Below are 17251 nucleotides of genomic sequence, written 5' to 3'. Positions count from 1 at the left end.
GTGAACTCACAGACCGTGATATCATGACCTGAGCCGAAGTCAGACGCTTAACCAACTGATCCATCCAGGTGCCCCAGTAATTTTTTATTATTAACACAGATCTACCCAGTTATCAAGTGATGCTCCCATTAAAACTGGAATTCTAAGCAGTGCTTTGGTGGCAGAGTTTTACAAAAGTTCAAGGTCTAGTTATTCTGAAACAGCAAACAATACCTTGAATTTATTGGTACCATCTGGTGCAACCTACTTACATGAACAGGCATTCTCCATACTAGACTTACTGAAGTCAAAACAGAATATGCAGCCACATCTGCAGCTGTCATACTATTATTAAACTCAATGTTGGGGATTCAGTTTCAGCACAACAATAGTTATGTCACATTAGATCACTGGTTCTCAGAGGCAATTTTGCCCCATTTGGTAAATATCTGCAGATATTTTTTATTGCTACAACTCAAGGGGTACTACTGGCATCTAGTGGGTGGAGGCCATGAATGCTGCTTAACACCCTATAATGCACAGGCAGGACACAACCCCCAAAAAAGAATTATCCAGCCCGAAATGTCAACAATGAGAAAGAAACCAGGCTGAGAAACCGTGCATTAGATTAACATCATTTTGAGTGCATCCATTTGGTAGTTTTGTTTACTTTGTAAAAATATTTGGATTTACAGGTTTTTTTTTAAGAGCAATAAATTGAGCTTACACTCAAATAAATTTGAGCTTATACTTAGGTTAAGGTGTACGCATATTCAGTATTACAATAAAATGAATTTTGTCAACATTAGGCATTCATGACAATTTCCCCCTTTATTCAAATGTGAAAACACTGCAGAATGTATCAATATTTTCTGTTTTTAGTAGTCTTCTTTTCTTCCACAAATATCTGAACACCTACCAAGTGGCAGAAACTGTGCTGGCTACATAGATGAAGAAAACCACTGTAGTCTTCGCTGCTATGGGCAACCTATGTGGGAGAAAGACTATACACAGGTAAAAACTAATATAAACTGATAAGTCCTATAAGGGAAATAAGTTGTTGTAATGGAGAATAATGGCATAAGGGGAGGATACTTAAAGAGATGGTCAGAGAACATTTTTCTGGGGTGACTTTGAAGCTGACACCTTAAGAAGGAAAATATCCATGGGCACCTGGGTGGCTCAATCTGTTAAGCATCCGACTTCAGCTCAGGCTCTTACCTACGGTTCATGAGTTTTAGCCCCGCATCGAGCTCTGTGCTGACAGCTCAGAGCCTGGAGCCTGCTTCAGATTTTGTCTCCCTCTCTCTCTGACCCTAAGGAAAATGGAGACTTGAGACTTTTTTATAAAAAAGAAAGGAAGGCAACTATCCTTCCTACACTTTATCTTTTTACTTCAGTCAAGCACCCACAAATACTTCCTATACAGTTTCTTCCTTTATGCCTGCCATTGTTAGTTTTATAGGGGAAAATAAATAACAAGAGGAATCTGATTTATAGCTTTTATAGAGGAATGTAATTTTTCTGCTCTTCTGCAGCCTATACTGGCAATTCTTATAGGAATAGGCATGACTTTTTTTTAAAGTTTTTATTTAAATTCCAGTTAGTTAACATAAAGTGTAATACTAGTTTCAGGTGTACAATATAAGGACACCCAGTGCTCATCACAAGATCACTCCATAATCCCCATCACCTATTTAGCCCATCTCCCCACTTCTCTTCCCTCTAGTAACTATCACTTTGTTCTCCATAGTTCAGAATCTGTTGCTTGGTTTGGAATAGGCATGACTGTGATATGACAGAGTTAGACTCAAATCTTGCCATTACCAGGACTAGCCGCCACAAGTTCTCTGGGCTTCAGTTTGCTTTTTTGTAAATAAGGGCTAACAATACCTAAGTTACTAAGTTATTGAGAGGACTGGATAATAAAAAAAAAAAGCAGAAAAGAGTGGTTCAGAGACCATAGCCAAGCAGGCCTGAGGTTCAAGACCAAGCTCGCTAATTACTAGCTACCAGATACAGGAAGTTGATCTGTGAAATGGAGATAGGTGATCCAGCAGATTGAATGAGATAATGCATACAGTACCTAGCCCTTCCTCCTTAAACATTTCTGGTTACGTGAAAGCCTCCCTTCCAAATTCTCCTAGTGCAGAAATTTCCAGCGAAAGGAGTAATGAGGGAAACACTCTCATTCATTTTTCAGACAACAAAAGTGGCTGACCTCTTACTATGTTAGGCGCTACGTATTTGCACTGCAAATGGGTGCGTGAAAATGGGTGAAACTCGCCTTACATCCAGTTCCCCAGCAACACGCGCTCAGACACCTCAACCTTAGGCCGGGTCGCGAGCTCCCTCCCCGTCCCGAAGGCGGGGCCCTCAGGCACCGGCCTTCCATCCGCCAGCCTGGGCCCAGCCCTCTCCAGATGCGGTACCGCGCACAAAGGCCCCCTCCCGCACTTCCCCCGTGACCAGTCTAGGGACACGCCTCCGAATCGCCTCAGCCTCTGCAAGCCCCACCCCCCGCCCTCGCAAACTCCTCCCCCGGGCACCGGCTTGGGTACGCCCATTATGCGCTCGCGAGTTCCCGCGCTCTGAGTCCGACCGTACCTGGAGGCCACTCCGCTTGTTCCACGTGAAAATGGACCCTGGGTATCCGCTCAGAGCCAAGAGTAGTTCGTGGATCATTCCCGCGGCGGATCTCGAGTTCTTATATCCGTCGCCCCCTCCTGCAGCGCCCCTCCAGAGGACCACGGAGGCGAATGCTGCGTTCTGTGCAAGCGCCCAGGCCCCTGGGACAGGCTGTTCGTCCTGAATCCCAAGTGGCAGGACAACTGCGGGAAGAGTGGAAGGGAAAGGGTACGGGATAGGCGCGCCGCGTCCCGGAAGTGTGCCGCGCTCGGCTGGGCTCACTCGCTCGCTGCTGCAGGGGCTCTGCTGGAGGAGTCTCCGTAGCTGCCCTTGCGCATGCGCCCGAGGCGCCCGTTCGGACTTCCGGTTTGAGAGCTGGACTGGGAGGCTGCAGAGCCGGGTTGGGGCCCGACCCTAAGAGGGTGAGGCAGGCCCGGGGGCAGAAATGCAAGTGGGTTGAGGGTCAGCCCCGAGAGGGAGACGCCCCCACGGGTAGTCGGAGGGTGCTCTCAGGGCGCCTTGGCCTGGTCGGAGGCCTCTGGAGGGACTGTACGACAGCTCCGAGAGTGACCTGGCCGGAGAGAGCGAAGACAAAGAGGCCGGAATCCCGCACCCGCCGCTCTTTGAGCTGAGCCCCACTCCCGCGAACCTCGCAGCCCTCCGAGCCCCTGGCCAGCAACCGAACTCGTCATCAGAAGACCCATTACTACTGCCCTCTGGGACTCCCTCTCTCCACCAACTGTGTGTGACTCCCTACGCCCACCGGCCCTTCTTCAGGAACCAAAACCAGTCCTCCCAATGCGCGAGGTTTCCCGTCAATAATTCCCGAACAGTTGCTGATCGTTTACTTCTACTGTGAGGGAAAACAAAGACCAGTATTCAGTACTTGATTTTTGTCCCGGGTGGGAACTGGTAGTTGTGGAGTCTGAGGGGGCGGGGAGGATGTAAAGGGCCTCTGGAAGGACTTGCAGAGGTACTGGGAGAGATCAGCTGCGACCCGCTGGACAGAGGCTTTTTGTTGCCTTCAGCAGGATGGTGACTTGCCTTTAGATCCTCTCAAGCTCCAGGTTTCCCATATGGTTCAAACTCAGTTTGCAACATTGGTCAGGGGAGCTAAATGGGATCAGATTTGGGGGGAGGTAGAAGAAGAGCAGACAGTACTTTATTCTCTGCTGCTTCCCGGGGCTGCTGTGGAAGTCACCCAGAAATGCAGCCTTTGAAAGGTCTCTTTCCTTCATGTTCAGTTTTGGCTTGCTATCCTGAAGTTGGTGCTACCTCAGATGGCCATGTGGAGTATATGGGAAAGCAGGCCAGCTCTTGGCGAGACTTTAGACCTATGAGTGTATTTCTTCTGATAGTGCCATCTCTCTCTACCCTAGGAAGAAACTCTTCTTACAGTGAGAGACTCATCTGCAGGTGATTCTCCAAGGACATGGGAAAATAGGTGTAAGCCCTCGAACCCTTAAGTGGAGGGGAGCTGCTTTCTGCTGTGAATGATGGCCAAACCCACTCTGAGAGGGAATGGCCCTAACTCTGAGACCTTCCGACAGCGCTTCAGGAGATTTCACTACCAGGAGGTAGCTGGGCCCCGGGAGGCTTTCAGCCAACTCTGGGAACTTTGCTGTCGTTGGCTAAGGCCGGAGGTGCGCACCAAGGAGCAGATTGTAGAATTGTTGGTGCTAGAGCAGTTCCTGACCATCTTACCTGGGGAGATCCAGGATTGGGTACAGGAGCAATGTCCAGAAAGTGGAGAGGAGGCAGTGGCTCTGGTGGAAGATTTAGAAAGAGAGCCTGGAAGACCTGGAAGTTCGGTGAGAAGGGAGGGGGAATTCTAAAGTGTGTGACTGGGAAGGGGCAAGGATAAAGGGCCCAATTAAGATATAGGCAGGTTTAAAGAGGGGCACAATCTCCTTTGGTGATGCTCATTCTTCTGGTCCTGGAACAGGTAACTTTTTCAGATAGAGCTTGTCTGGAGATGCTACCTGGGTGTACCTTTGCTACCCTGTCACAATGAGTTATTCATGGTTTAACGGTGTTTTTACTTTCGAGGGAAGAAAGGGGAAGTATTTTTTAGCTTGTAGTTGGGTTTACTAATTTGATCTTTTCCTTCTGGAGTTGCAGCTGCTCTAAGCTCATGGAGTAAGAAAGACCCTTGTTCACTGTTAAACCCTCTCCCCTTCCCCCCAACCCTAGCCATGTCCCAAGAGGATGAGCTCTTTTGGGGTATTAAATAATCTCCTCTGGGAGTGCCCCTCATTATAACCTTGCAGTGACAATTAATGGGGGTTGTTTCTAGGTCACAGTCTCTGTGAAGGGGCAGGAAGTGCGCTTGGAGAAGATGACACCCCTGAAATCATCACGAGAGTTATTAAGTGTTCGGCAGGAGTCAGTGGAACCCCAGCCCAGGGGTGTAACCAAGAAAGAGAGGGCAAGAAGCCCAGACCTGAGACCACAGGAGCAGATGAATCCAAAGGAGAAGCTCAGACCTTTTCAAAGGAGCGGTGAGGAGTAGATTCATATGGGAGGATAGGATGCCATTCTAAATTGGGAAGTAGGGTTGGGAATAGTGAGTGGGAAAGGGATTTTAGGAATTGAGTTGAAATTGTAGAGTATGCAGTTGTTGGAGACCTCCTGAAGGTATGTAGTTTAGCCCTCTGTTATAGTATTCTCATATTTCTTCTTGACGAGTCTGCCAGAGGATGGCTTCCCGATTTTTTTCAGAATTGGAACTATTTTATTTCCTCTTGGCAATGATGATACTAGGTCAGTATTTTCTAGATAAAAATTCTTTTCTATACTTGAAGGCACAGCCTCCTTTCAGTCATTTTCCTTCTCCAAATTAAACTGTATTTTATTTCCTTAAGCTCTTCCCCAGAAGTGCCATTCTTTAAACTTACTAAGTTTTTGTTATTCTCCCTTGGAACCTTTAAGTCTTCCAAATATGTTAATTGTGGAGAACTAAATTATATTATTCCAGGGAGGGGCCTGGTAGGTACAGGCAGAATAGGAGTTTTACTTTTGAATTTCACTATGTTCTCTTTCAGTATAGCTCAACTGATTATTTGGTGATCATTGTTTACTTGGTAACTCCCAGGACTCTTACAGCTTTCCCATTGTCTTTGTGGCTAGTGCTTATTGTTGTACCTGATTTTGTAGAACTCGTTTTTCTTCTTTGTACTTGGTTGAACTCCATTTTTTTTGTTTTTTGTTTTTTTAATCATTTAACTTGAAGTTGTTTTGAATTCTGATCTTATCGTCTAAGATGCTAGCCTTCTCAGCAGTTTGTAAGGGCCTGTTTAGTAATTCAGATGCAATTCTACATAGAGACTTGCAGAATTAATCAGTTATTGAACACCTACATGTATTCTAATGCCTTGCAAGGTACTCTGCAATAAGCAAAGGTGCCTATTCTCAAAGAGCTTATGGTGTGATTGAAAGCAAATATGTGTTCAACTTAACTGTATTGAAACCATGCCAAACAATGACTTGTTACTCAAGTTGTGTGAGTACAGTAGGGGTTTGGCAGAGTGGGCGATGAGGGAGGGCAGTAGGAAAGGCTCATGGGGGGCTTTGGCAAATATAGCTTCTCATAGAATGGGTTCCATTTGGATAGGAGGGACTTAAAGGAAAGGCACAAAGTGATGAATAAATGTATGCTGCATTCTGGAGGGGAGTCTGATATCAATGGATAGTGCGTGGTAGGCATTCAGGTTAAGGTTCAACAGTATAGTGTTTGAACTGAGGAAGCAAGAACCTGGAGTCAGGCAGGACAGTGACTGTTGCAGTTATCTGGGTGTGAGAGGGTAAGGAGTCTAGACTTGGATGGTGGCTGGAAGAACAGAGGACATACTAAAGTGAAAAACTTATAGAACTTGGTGATAGTGTGAAGGAAATGGATGAGTTGAAGTCCCGCCCGCCCCCACTCACGCCTGCTCCTCTCTCTCTTGAAATCACTCTTGAGTTTAGTTTTCTAGCCCCAAGCAGAGAACTTACAGGAGACAGGAGGTGCCTGTTCCCAGCAGTGCCAAGACCTGCCTGTAAGTGGTGAGGAAGACTAGGGAGCAACATGGAGCATAACTGTTTGCTCTGAACACGCAAACAGAACCTTTTCCTCTCTTGTCACCCTGCACTGGAAAATATTCTCATTATTTGAGGTTTTGTGTACTTTCTCCAACCCACTGAACTCTCTGAAAACACTTCCTTAGACACTTTCTTTATAAAAGCCTCTTGGATTAAAATAAAAAAAAGGCAGATCTGAACTCAGAGGTGTTTTTATGATCAATCCAAATTATGATATCCTTTGTTTGCTTCCCTGCAAGCAGGATTTCCATTTCCTAAATCCGGTGTGGTCTCCAGATTGGAGCAAGGAGAGCCATTGGTCCCTGCTCTGGGCTCCAAGGAGAAGGAACTCTCAAGAGGCAGTCACACAGGAGATAGACAAATGCATGCTGATCTGTTATCATCCAAGAGAGAGAGAAGGACCTGGGTGGAACAGGATCACTGGGGCTTTGAGGATGAGAAGGTAGCAGGTGTGCACTGGGGCTATGAAGAGACCAGAACTCTCCTTGCAATTCTCAGTCAGACTGAGTTTTATGAGGCTCTCCGAAACTGTCACCGAAACAGCCAAGTGTATGGAGCTGTGGCTGAGCGGCTCCGGGAGTTTGGCTTCCTTCGGACCCTCGAACAATGTCGGACCAAGTTCAAAGGTCTCCAGAAGAGTTATAGGAAAGTCAAGAGTGGTCACCCACCTGAGACCTGCCCCTTCTTTGAAGAGATGGAAGCCCTGATGAGTGCCCAGGTTATTGCCTTGCCCAGTAATGGCTTGGAAGAGAGAGCCTGTTACTCTGGCCTGGTGGGCAGTGATGCTGAGACTGAGGAGCCAGGGCAGGGGGGTTGGCAGCATGAGGGAGCAGAAGAGGCCATGGCTGAAGAGTCTGACAGTGATGAAATGGTCCAGGAAGCCACCCCCCAAGACCCTGACAACTTGACTGCACCTGTTCTTTTTCGAAGCCCAAGTGGTAAGAAGTTTTCCTTTTGGGGGTTCTGTGGTTAGATCTGAGGAGTTATGGGACTGAATGTGCAGTCAGCAAGTTTAATGTCACCTGTCGGCTTTGTCACTTAAACAGAACAAAGAGGTAACTTCTCAGTTCTATCTGTATTTCATTCTCTTTTGTGGGAAAATTAGATAATAGTAAGTAGGGAATAATTTTAGATATTTTAAAGAAATACACTTAGAAAATTCTAGAGAGCTCTTTTTTAAGAATATCATTCCTGGGGCCCCTGGCTGGCTCAGTCAGTGGCGCATGTGGACTCTTCATCTTGGGGTCATGAGTTCAAGCCCCACGTTGGGCATGGAGCCTACTTAAAAAAAAAAAAAAGTATCATTTCTTCCATTTCCTTATTAAAATGTATTTTTTTTCCTGATTATAAAATCATTTACTGCTGAGAAAAACCCAGAACTATATTAGCTTTAAGGAGAATATTTACTGAGCACCTTATACAAACTGGTGTTTTATCTTTTATTTCCCCACTTCTCAATGTCAATTTATTATGTGTTCCTTTCTACATAGCCTAGCCTAGAGAAGGACTGCCCGAAGTTAGAAACGTTTTCTAAGACTCCTCTATGAGATTTGCAACACACATAGTAAGAAATCTTGTTTTAACACTTTTTTGAAATATTATTTGCCTATGGAACTGTTTTTAAGCGTTATTACTGTTGATATAAGTTGTATAACTATGTTGTTATGGAAAGAGCACCGAAATATGAGTCAAGAGGCCTTGTTTCTAATCTTGACCACTCATCACCTAGGCGACCTTAGTTATCTGACCATTTCAAAGTTTGTTTCCTCACATGTAAAATGGGGCATGGCAGCAGGACTACATCTGTAAAATTGCAGTTTCACCGTGAAGTGATTTTTTTCCTTTCATTTTTTTACTGTATGTGTTGTTACTTTGTGTTCTACTCTTCTTGTCTTCCTATCTTCCACTTTTTCCTTTCTCAAAATCTTTCATTCTTTTTGTCACTGGAGTAAGTGCAGGTAAACCACAGATGTGGCACATGTGCTAGCTGCTATTTTCATTATCTTTGTTCTTTTCATCTTTTTCCACTGCTTTTTCTGTTTTTCAATTCTTTCCCCCACTCCTTTACCTGCAGTAAGCGGAGGATGATGGAAGCAATGTCCTCTCCAGTTGGCTGGCCAGTGGGAGGAAGACTCTGAATCTCCTTTCCCTCTACCATGGGGACCTTCAGGGAGCAGAGTCTGTAATCATACTGAAGTAATATTAGCCCAAGGTCGGGGGGGGGGGTGGGCTGCAGCACTAGTAAATGTTCAGGACAGGAGATGCTGTCTGTGCTGCTTCCTTCTTTCTGGCTTCCAACCAGTCCTTCAGTCCTAAGGATAATAAGGTGCATTACTATCAGGTCTTCTCTTGTACCCTTCAGGTCTTTGCTGTTACTGGGCTTGCATTTTTGAGACTGTGGCAAATGAAGAAGGGTCCTAATAGGGATTAGGCAAGTGTGAAAGTGTGAAAGAGACTGTTCTTTGGGGTCTTGAGTCATTCTTTGGAAAACTTAATTCATAAGGAAGTACAGCTGGTGGAAAAAGAATGATCTGAGAAGTTAGGGATGACTCATGACAGTGATTGACTGGGTCTTATTCCTTTGACCAGTTATTTTCTAGTTAGGATCAGAATTCCAGAGAATCCCCATACTAGAAGAATGGGGAAAGGCATCCTGTACTCTTGACTCTGTATGTAATGACTGTTTCAGTGATCTGGTGGAAAGGTTTGTTTGTTTAACAGAGAGGGCGCAAGAGAGAGAGAGAGAGAGAGAGAGAATCCCATGCTGACAGTGCAGAGTGGGAAGCAGGGCTCAAGCTCACAAACCGTAAGATCATGACCTGAACTGTAGTCGGGTGCTTAACTGACTGAGCCACCCAGGCATCCTCCTTTTTTAATGGCTAAACAGAATGTAGGAATAAAGGTCCCCATGAAATTGCTATACAATATAGAGAAGCAAAACATTCTATAATGAGTTTGTATAGATTTGGGAAACATGAAGTGTTTTTATTTTTTCACCTAGAAGCCCAAGCTTAGGTGATTTTTCATCGTGCACTTGATACGGCTGAGGAATTAAGGCTATAAAGCGTGCATTAAGTGGTGCTGAAATTTCTTTTCTGGTGGCAGGTGTACACTGGGGTTATGAAGAGACGAAGACTTACCTTGCAATTCTTAGTGAGACTCAGTTCTACGAAGCCCTCCAGAACTGTCACCGCAACAGCCAGTTGTATGGAGCAGTGGCTGAGCGGTTATGGGAATATGGATTCCTTAGGACACCAGAGCAGTGTCGGACCAAGTTTAAAAGCCTACAAACCAGCTATCGGAAAGTCAAGAATGGCCAAGCACCAGAGACCTGTCCATTCTTTGAAGAAATGGATGCTTTGGTGAGTGCCAGGGTTGTTGCCCCATCCAGTGATGGCCAGGAAGAGGAGACAGCCTCTTGCCCCATCCAGGAGGTCAATGAGACTGAAGCTGAGAAGCAAGCTGAGGTGGCAGAAGAGACCATAGAAGAAGATTCTGAGGATGATGAAGAGGATACTGAGGTACCCTTAGAGGTTGTCATGACCCGTGCTCCAGTCTTATTCCAGAGTCCCAGTGGTAAGATCCTTTTACTTTTTTTTTTCTTTTAATTTTTTTTTTTTAGTGTTCATTTATTTTTGAGAGAGAGACAGAGACAGAGCGTGAGCGGGGTAGGGGCAGAGAGACAGACAGAGAGGGAGACACAGAATTTGAAGCAGGCTCCAGGCTCTGAGCTGTCAGCAGAGCCTGACGTGGGGCTCAAACTCACAAACCGTGAGATCATGACCTGAGCTGAAGTTGGACACCCAACCGACTGAGCCACCCAGGTGCCCCAATCCTTTTACTTCTTAAGATTTAAGTAGCAAAGGGGAGGCAGTGGGATTTAGGAGAAAAATCCACAAACTGAAAACCAGAAGACTGGCCTCTATACCCACCTCTCATGAATTCTTGTGACCACTTTATCTGTTCTCCATGTTTCCTTCTTATTAAAACAGCTCAGAGGGTATATAAATGATTCACCTGACTTGCCTTCTCATACTACAGCATCAATCTGATGGCTGCAGACTTTATAAATTTGCTGTCTACATCTGAGCTGTTAGACAGTTTACCTAGCAGGGCATATGAAAGCTAACATCTCCCAGATAGCATGCTGTATACTCATAGTGCGATGAAGTTGATTTTATTTTATTTTATTATTATTATTTTTTTTTTTTTACTTAAGGGCTGATATGCCTTTTATTTATTTATTTATTTTTATTTTTTTATTTATATATGAAATTTATTGTCAAATTGGTTTCCATACAACACCCAGTGCTCATCCCAAAAGGTGCCCTCCTCAATACCCATCACCCACCCTCTCCTCCCTCCCACCCCCCATCAACCCTTAGTTTGTTCTCAGTTCTCAACAGTCTCTTATGCTTTGGCTCTCTCCCACTCTAACCTCTTTTTTTTTTTTTTTTCCTTCCCCTCCCCCATGGGTTCCTGTTAAGTTTCTCAGGATCCACATAAGAGTGAAACCATATGGTATCTGTCTTTCTCTGTATGGCTTATTTCACTTAGCATCACACTCTCCAGTTCCATCCACGTTGCTACAAAAGGCCATATTTCATTTTTTCTCATTGCCACGTAGTATTCCATAGTGTATATAAACCACAATTTCTTTATCCATTCATCAGTTGATGGACATTTAGGCTCTTTCCATAATTTGGCTATTGTTGAGAGTGCTGCTGTGAACATTGGGGTACAAGTGCCCCTATGCATCAGTACTCCTGTGTCCCTTGGATAAATTCCTAGCAGTGCTATTGCTGGGTCATAGGGTAGGTCTATTTTTAATTTTCTGAGGAACCTCCACACTGCTTTCCAGAGCGGCTGCACCAATTTGCATTCCCACCAACAGTGCAAGAGGGTTCCCGTTTCTCCACATCCTCTCCAGCATCTATAGTCTCCTGATTTGTTCATTTTGGCCACTCTGACTGGCGTGAGGTGATACCTGAGTGTGGTTTTGATTTGTATTTCCCTGATAAGGAGCGACGCTGAACATCTTTTCATGTGCCTGTTGGCCATCCGGATGTCTTCTTTAGAGAAGTGTCTATTCATGTTTTCTGCCCATTTCTTCACTGGGTTATTTGCTTTTCGGGTGTGGAGTTTGGTGAGCTCTTTATAGATTTTGGATACTAGCCCTTTGTCTGATATGTCATTTGCAAATATCTTTTCCCATTCCGTTGGTTGCCTTTTAGTTTTGTTGGTTGTTTCCTTTGCTGTGCAGAAGCTTTTTATCTTCATAAGGTCCCAGTAATTCACTTTTGCTTTTAATTCCCTTGCCTTTGGGGATGTGTCGAGTAAGAGACTGCTATGGCTGAGGTCAGAGAGGTCTTTTCCTGCTTTCTCCTCTAAGGTTTTGATGGTTTCCTGTCTCACATTCAGGTCCTTTATCCATTTTGAGTTTATTTTTGTGAATGGTGTGAGAAAGTGGTCTAGTTTCAACCTTCTGCATGTTGCTGTCCAGTTCTCCCAGCACCATTTGTTAAAGAGACTGTCTTTTTTCCATTGGATGTTCTTTCCTGCCTTGTCAAAGATGAGTTGGCCATACGTTTGTGGGTCTAGTTCTGGGGTTTCTATTCTATTCCATTGGTCTATGTGTCTGTTTTTGTGCCATGAAGTTGATTTTAAAGTTCATTCTTATTAATGCTTTTTCTTCTAGTTCCACTATGTATTACCAGTTATATATCTGCTTTATTCACACATATGAAAACCTGATAACCTCTTTCTTCAGATACAGCTGGGCAAAAGTCTATGATTCCTGAGGGAATTGACCCTTTGACTCTTAACTGCTGTGTCAGAAAAAGAAATATTTCACTATGGCTTCCCTACTTGTGGGAAGAATAATTCTGATTTTGGAGTCATACATGTACGTGAATCTGCATTCTCGTGTCCATTAGTCAGCCGAGTGACTCAGAGCGAGTTATTTAACCCTGCAGGTTTGCTTATATATTAAGACCTACCTTATTAAGATTGACATAAATGAGGTACTATGGTGAAGCACCTAGCACAGTGCTTAGGCACATAGTAAGTATCTAATAAGTAATAATTTTCTTTTCCAAAAGTTCTTTAGATCTGCATTCCTCAAGGGTGTTCTGTGGAGCATTATGTCCATCGGGATATTAGTATGTTCCACTAAAAAATGCCTTCTACGTTTAGGAAATGCTCGATTACTCTCCTTGGAGGCTCACAGTACATACTCACATATTTAAGGTTTTGAGATTAAACTGAATCTAACAAGTCTCTGTCTCATGGGGCATCTCATAAGACTGGGCTCTTGGGTAGAAATACTGTCTTTCAGGGGTACATAAGCAGGCTGACACTCAGTATTTCTTTGCTCTCAGATTTAGCTCAGAGAATTTGGGATCCAGAATTTATCTGAAACATCTGAAAATTCAAAGTCCATTCACAAACTGAAAATCTGCAAGTATCTACAAATTCACATAACCTGGGCCTGGGAAGCCTGGTGTTTGGTTCTTAGAAGAATATTAAAGGGGTGTCTGGGTGGCTCAGTCAGTTAAGCATCCAACTTTGGCTCAGGTCATGATCTCACAGCTCATTGAGTTTGAGCCCCTCTGAGCTGTCAGCACAGAGTCCGGAGCCTGCTTTGGATTCTGTGTTTCCCTCTGTCTCTGCCCCTCTCTCACTTGTGCTCTCTCTCTCTCAAAAATAAACATTAAAAAATTTTTTTTAAATTTTAAAAATGTATTAAAAGCTTAGCTTGGACATTAGAGTAGTGCTTTTGGAACATTACATGATTAGTTTTCCATGGGAAAAGATAATGTTTTAGGGAGATACTTTCTAGCAAAATTTCTCTCTCAGAAAGCCTTCTGTTCTTTGAAAGACACCAAATATTTTTCTACTCTGTTTTTATTCTCAACATAAAGGAATCTGAGGGGAAGGGGACTCATGTAGCTCTTCTGGATATAGGTGTTTCTCAGGGTTTTCCTGGGCATTTATGGACATATCTTAAAGCTGGTAAGTTTTACTTGTTATACTGAGAGGATTTTCTGAAGATCGTGGGTATCCAGGGAGAGTTAAAAGAATATATTAATCAGTCCCTGTACTAGATGAGAAGCATGTGATAGGTTACTAACTAGAGGAGTAAAAAATTGGAATTTTAATTGATAGTAGTCATTTGGGATCTAGTCCTTCCTAATTTTTACCTTTAATAATCTAATGTGATACTTGCCTAAACCCTGGCACGTAATATTGAAGAAATGGATAACTTCTAAAATTCTATTTTCATATCAGGTTTTGAGGCTGGATTTGATAACGAAGAGAATGTAAAACGAGATATTTCTGAGGAAGTACAACTACATAGGACATTACTTGCAAGGTCAGAAAGGAAAGTTCCCTGGCATCTTAATCAGGGTAAAGGCAGTGACACTGAATGTAGATCAGAACGACAGTGGGAAAAGACCCCAGGGGAGAGAAGAGGAAAATCAACACTCCCAGAAAGGAGTTTAGGTAAAGTTCTAAATCATCAGAAACCTTTTTTGGGAGAGAGACCCTATAAATATCTCAGATACGGCAAAAGCTTTGGTCCGAACTCCCAGCTCATGCATCAGATATCCCATCAAGTGGAAAATCCATATAAATGTGCTGACTGTGGGAAAAGCTTCAGTAGGAGTGCACGCCTCATTAGACACCGGAGAATCCACACTGGAGAGAAACCTTATAAATGTCTTGACTGTGGGAAAAGTTTCCGTGACAGTTCAAATTTCATCACCCATAGGAGAATCCACACAGGAGAGAAACCGTATCAATGTGGTGAGTGTGGGAAACGCTTCAATCAGAGCTCAAGCCTTATAATTCACCAGCGAACCCACACAGGAGAAAAGCCCTATCAATGTGAAGAGTGTGGAAAAAGCTTCAACAACAGTTCTCATTTCAGTGCACATCGGAGGATACATACAGGAGAGAGACCCCATGTGTGTCCTGACTGTGGAAAGAGTTTCAGTAAGAGCTCTGACTTACGTGCACATCATAGAACCCACACAGGAGAGAAGCCCTATGGGTGTCGTGATTGTGGCAAGTGCTTTAGTAAAAGCTCTGCTCTTAATAAGCACCGAGAAATCCATACACGAGAAAAACTTCTGTCACAGTCGGCACCTAAGTAAGCTCCTGAGAATTTAAAGAAAAGAAATATATCAAAATGGTTGGAAAAAGTCTGCCAATAGTGAGATCCATCTCCTATTCTCTGCCCAACTAGCTTAGGAAACACTCTAGGATTTACCCCACCCTTTGTTCCTATGTTTTTCCTGGATCTATGAATCCCAAGGCAGTCATCTTAAGAATGAGAGGATGGTTTCAGTCCCTCTCCTTGCCTGTATTTGAAATGACAGATGACACCTTTACCTCTCAGTGCCTATGTTGTTCCCTTAATAGACAGGACTAGGTAGTAGATCCTATAGTTTTGATATATACCCTTATTTATTCATCCTGTTATTCAGCTGTATTTCAACTGGAAAAACTTATCACAGCACCATTTCAGGGAGAAGTTGTGAGACTTTTCTAATTGAGTGGGTCTAGCTCTTTATATAGTAAAGGAAATGCAAGTAAGAATGGCTCTTCGTGTTCACATAAGCCTGTGCTCAGAATGACATTTGTCATGCACACTTCATTTACCTTACACGAGAGTTTAATGTCCACCTTGACTCTGACCTAGTAAAGAATTTGTCAAAAGCCTAGGTGTCTGTATGGGGAAACATTGTAAACCTTGTATAAATACTGAGTTATGAACCCTGAATTTCTTAGTTTCTTCCAAGTCTTAAATGTTCTCGAATAGAGTAATATTTAGAGCATCTAGTTTGATCTTTTTTTCTTCTTCCATCTCATCTGAATTTCATCTATCTCTTGTCCAGACGTGCAAAGAGCAAGCCAGCTGGATATGTTGAGAGAGAAAGCAGTTAAAGCTGCCAGTGGGGAATTGGCTGTGTTCCACACACTCCAGACACCTAGTTTAGTGTTATGTACCCCATGGGCACTTAATACTAACCTGCACTGAGCAGAAGCCACTGCCATGTTCCCATGGATTAGGAAACAGACCACTTTGTGCCAACAACTCTAGCCTAATGGCAGGGAGGACAGATTATTTTTGGTCATTGGAGTTGCCAATACTTGCACACATGCACACGCACACATTCAACTGTACACACCTATTTTTAGAAGCTCTCAAACACAAGTATAATTCTGATCTGTGTATAACCAAATAGTACTGAATTAATTGCCCATATATTCATAGTAGAGCACAAGGTAAACAGACTCTGTCCTTGTCCTTACAGTCTAAAACAGATGACACTGACATGGACAAACAATAAATGCACATGTAGAGCTGCAACAGTTTTAGAGAAATCTAGAAATATAGTAACATTATGCATAAATGTTAAGATCTAATGCATTATAATTTTCTATAAGAAAAATCTGGGAGGTATTTTTTTCTCTTTATTCAGGAAGGCTTCATGAAACGGCAAGTGTTTAAAGGAAGGAGGGTTACTAGGTAAATTAGAGTGGGATAAACTTTCCAAAATAAATCACAGAACTGAGTTCGGAGTGGGTGAGAAATGGGAAAATTGGGAAACAAGGTATTATGATAGAAGAAACACCAGTCTAAAGCAGTGCCTCAGGATCTGAGATGGTTTAGTAAGTGTGCTAGAATGTTTCTGAAAATGAGAGATTACTGTCTTTAGTATATTTATGTGTAGTTGTGTGTAAAAAGCATCGGTTGGTGTATCAGCAGATATGAATTCTGGTTCCAGATGTCTTGTGTGTAAGTCAACCTGTTTGTATCCATCTCCCTTTCTGAAAATCAGAATAACGTTTACACCTTAATCTGCCTCTCAGGGATACCATGTTAATAAAAAAATTATGTCTATAAAGTACCCTGTGTTTCTTTCTGGTGTTTCCCACCCCCCCCCCAAATGTACATGTGCAAGTTATTAAGTTGTTGCTGCGAGGAAAAGATACGTTTTTACCTGCTTTTTTAAAGCTCCCTATGTGGGCATACTAGAAATATGCCTGTTTGAATCTTTATGTTCTAGACTGAGAAACAAATTAGGAAGTGGTAAAAGAGAAATTAGAATAAAAATCATTCGTTGGTATCTGTATCTCTATTCATTGGCACAGTCCATTAGGGCCTGTGTCATAACTGGGCATGGAGAGTAAATCTTATTTTAAAACACCCAGGACCAGCCCTCCAACCTACAGATGAAGAGAATGTACAAAAGGAATAGGGCAAAGGCAAACTCTTACTGGGAAATGCCTATTTCATCTCAAACTAGCTTACAAACCATTTTCTGCTACCCAATCTGCCACTCCTGAGGCAAGAAGCAAGAAATAATAGTCTACACATTCTAAGAGAGAAACCAAGGCTACTGTAGGTGGAGCAAAAGGATCTGTGCACCCTAACCTGCCCTTTTATTTTTTTCATTTTTTTTTTTTAATAATTATGACTTTTTTTTAAATTTTTTTTTCAACGTTTATTTATTTTTGGGACAGAGAGAGACAGAGCATGAAGGGGGGAGGG

The 17251-nt window shown here is 43.2% G+C and overlaps 2 protein-coding genes across 11 annotated transcripts in view; one reads left to right on the top strand and one right to left on the bottom strand.

The window, feature by feature from the left end:
* TUBGCP4 (tubulin gamma complex component 4) overlaps positions 1–2863 on the bottom strand; it is a 35666-nt gene extending 32803 nt beyond the window's left edge. For 2 of the 3 annotated variants that reach the window (XR_005795797.1, XM_040492485.1), the window contains exon 1: positions 2267–2410. Coding sequence is in view for 2 of the 3 variants with exons in the window: in XM_040492485.1 (XP_040348419.1) it covers positions 2267–2374 (108 nt within the window). In the remaining variant the exon portion in view is untranslated. Of the gene's footprint in view, positions 1–2266; positions 2411–2586 lie in introns of those variants that run through there. The other variant, XM_040492486.1, reaches the window with a different exon arrangement.
* Positions 2864–2947: 84 nt separating this feature from the next.
* Positions 2948–16607, top strand: ZSCAN29 (zinc finger and SCAN domain containing 29). 8 transcript variants are annotated; one of them, XM_040492482.1, is made up of 6 exons: positions 2948–3029; positions 3987–4418; positions 4904–5108; positions 6927–7625; positions 9793–10263; positions 13978–16607. In XM_040492482.1, the coding sequence occupies exons 2-6, from the start codon at positions 4101–4103 to the stop codon at positions 14844–14846; spliced, it is 2562 nt and encodes an 853-aa protein (XP_040348416.1). In that variant the 5' UTR covers positions 2948–3029; positions 3987–4100; the 3' UTR covers positions 14847–16607. The 8 variants fall into 8 exon arrangements, with proteins under 8 accessions (XP_040348416.1, XP_040348418.1, XP_040348415.1 ...); XM_040492481.1 differs by having other exon boundaries at positions 2981–3414; XM_040492479.1 differs by having other exon boundaries at positions 2981–3462.
* The last annotated feature ends 644 nt before the right edge of the window (positions 16608–17251 follow it).

The sequence above is a fragment of the Herpailurus yagouaroundi genome, unplaced genomic scaffold (assembly GCF_014898765.1).
Source record: "Herpailurus yagouaroundi ecotype Mexico unplaced genomic scaffold, PumYag 184, whole genome shotgun sequence".
NCBI classification, from domain to species: Eukaryota; Metazoa; Chordata; class Mammalia; order Carnivora; family Felidae; genus Herpailurus; species Herpailurus yagouaroundi.
The sequence above is the reverse complement of the archived record's forward strand: the minus strand, read 5'-3'. Positions and strand labels throughout refer to the sequence as shown.

What these genes read in the sequence shown, in the direction of transcription:
- ZSCAN29 (XM_040492482.1), top strand. Translation starts at nt 4,101, where the DNA reads ATGATGGCCAAACCCACTCTGAGAGGGAATGGCCCTAACTCTGAGACC. An exon ending in CTGGAAGACCTGGAAGTTCG is followed by an intron (nt 4,419 to 4,903) that starts GTGAGAAGGGAG and finishes GGTTGTTTCTAG; the next exon opens with GTCACAGTCTCTGTGAAGGG. An exon ending in CAGACCTTTTCAAAGGAGCG is followed by an intron (nt 5,109 to 6,926) that starts GTGAGGAGTAGA and finishes CTTCCCTGCAAG; the next exon opens with CAGGATTTCCATTTCCTAAA.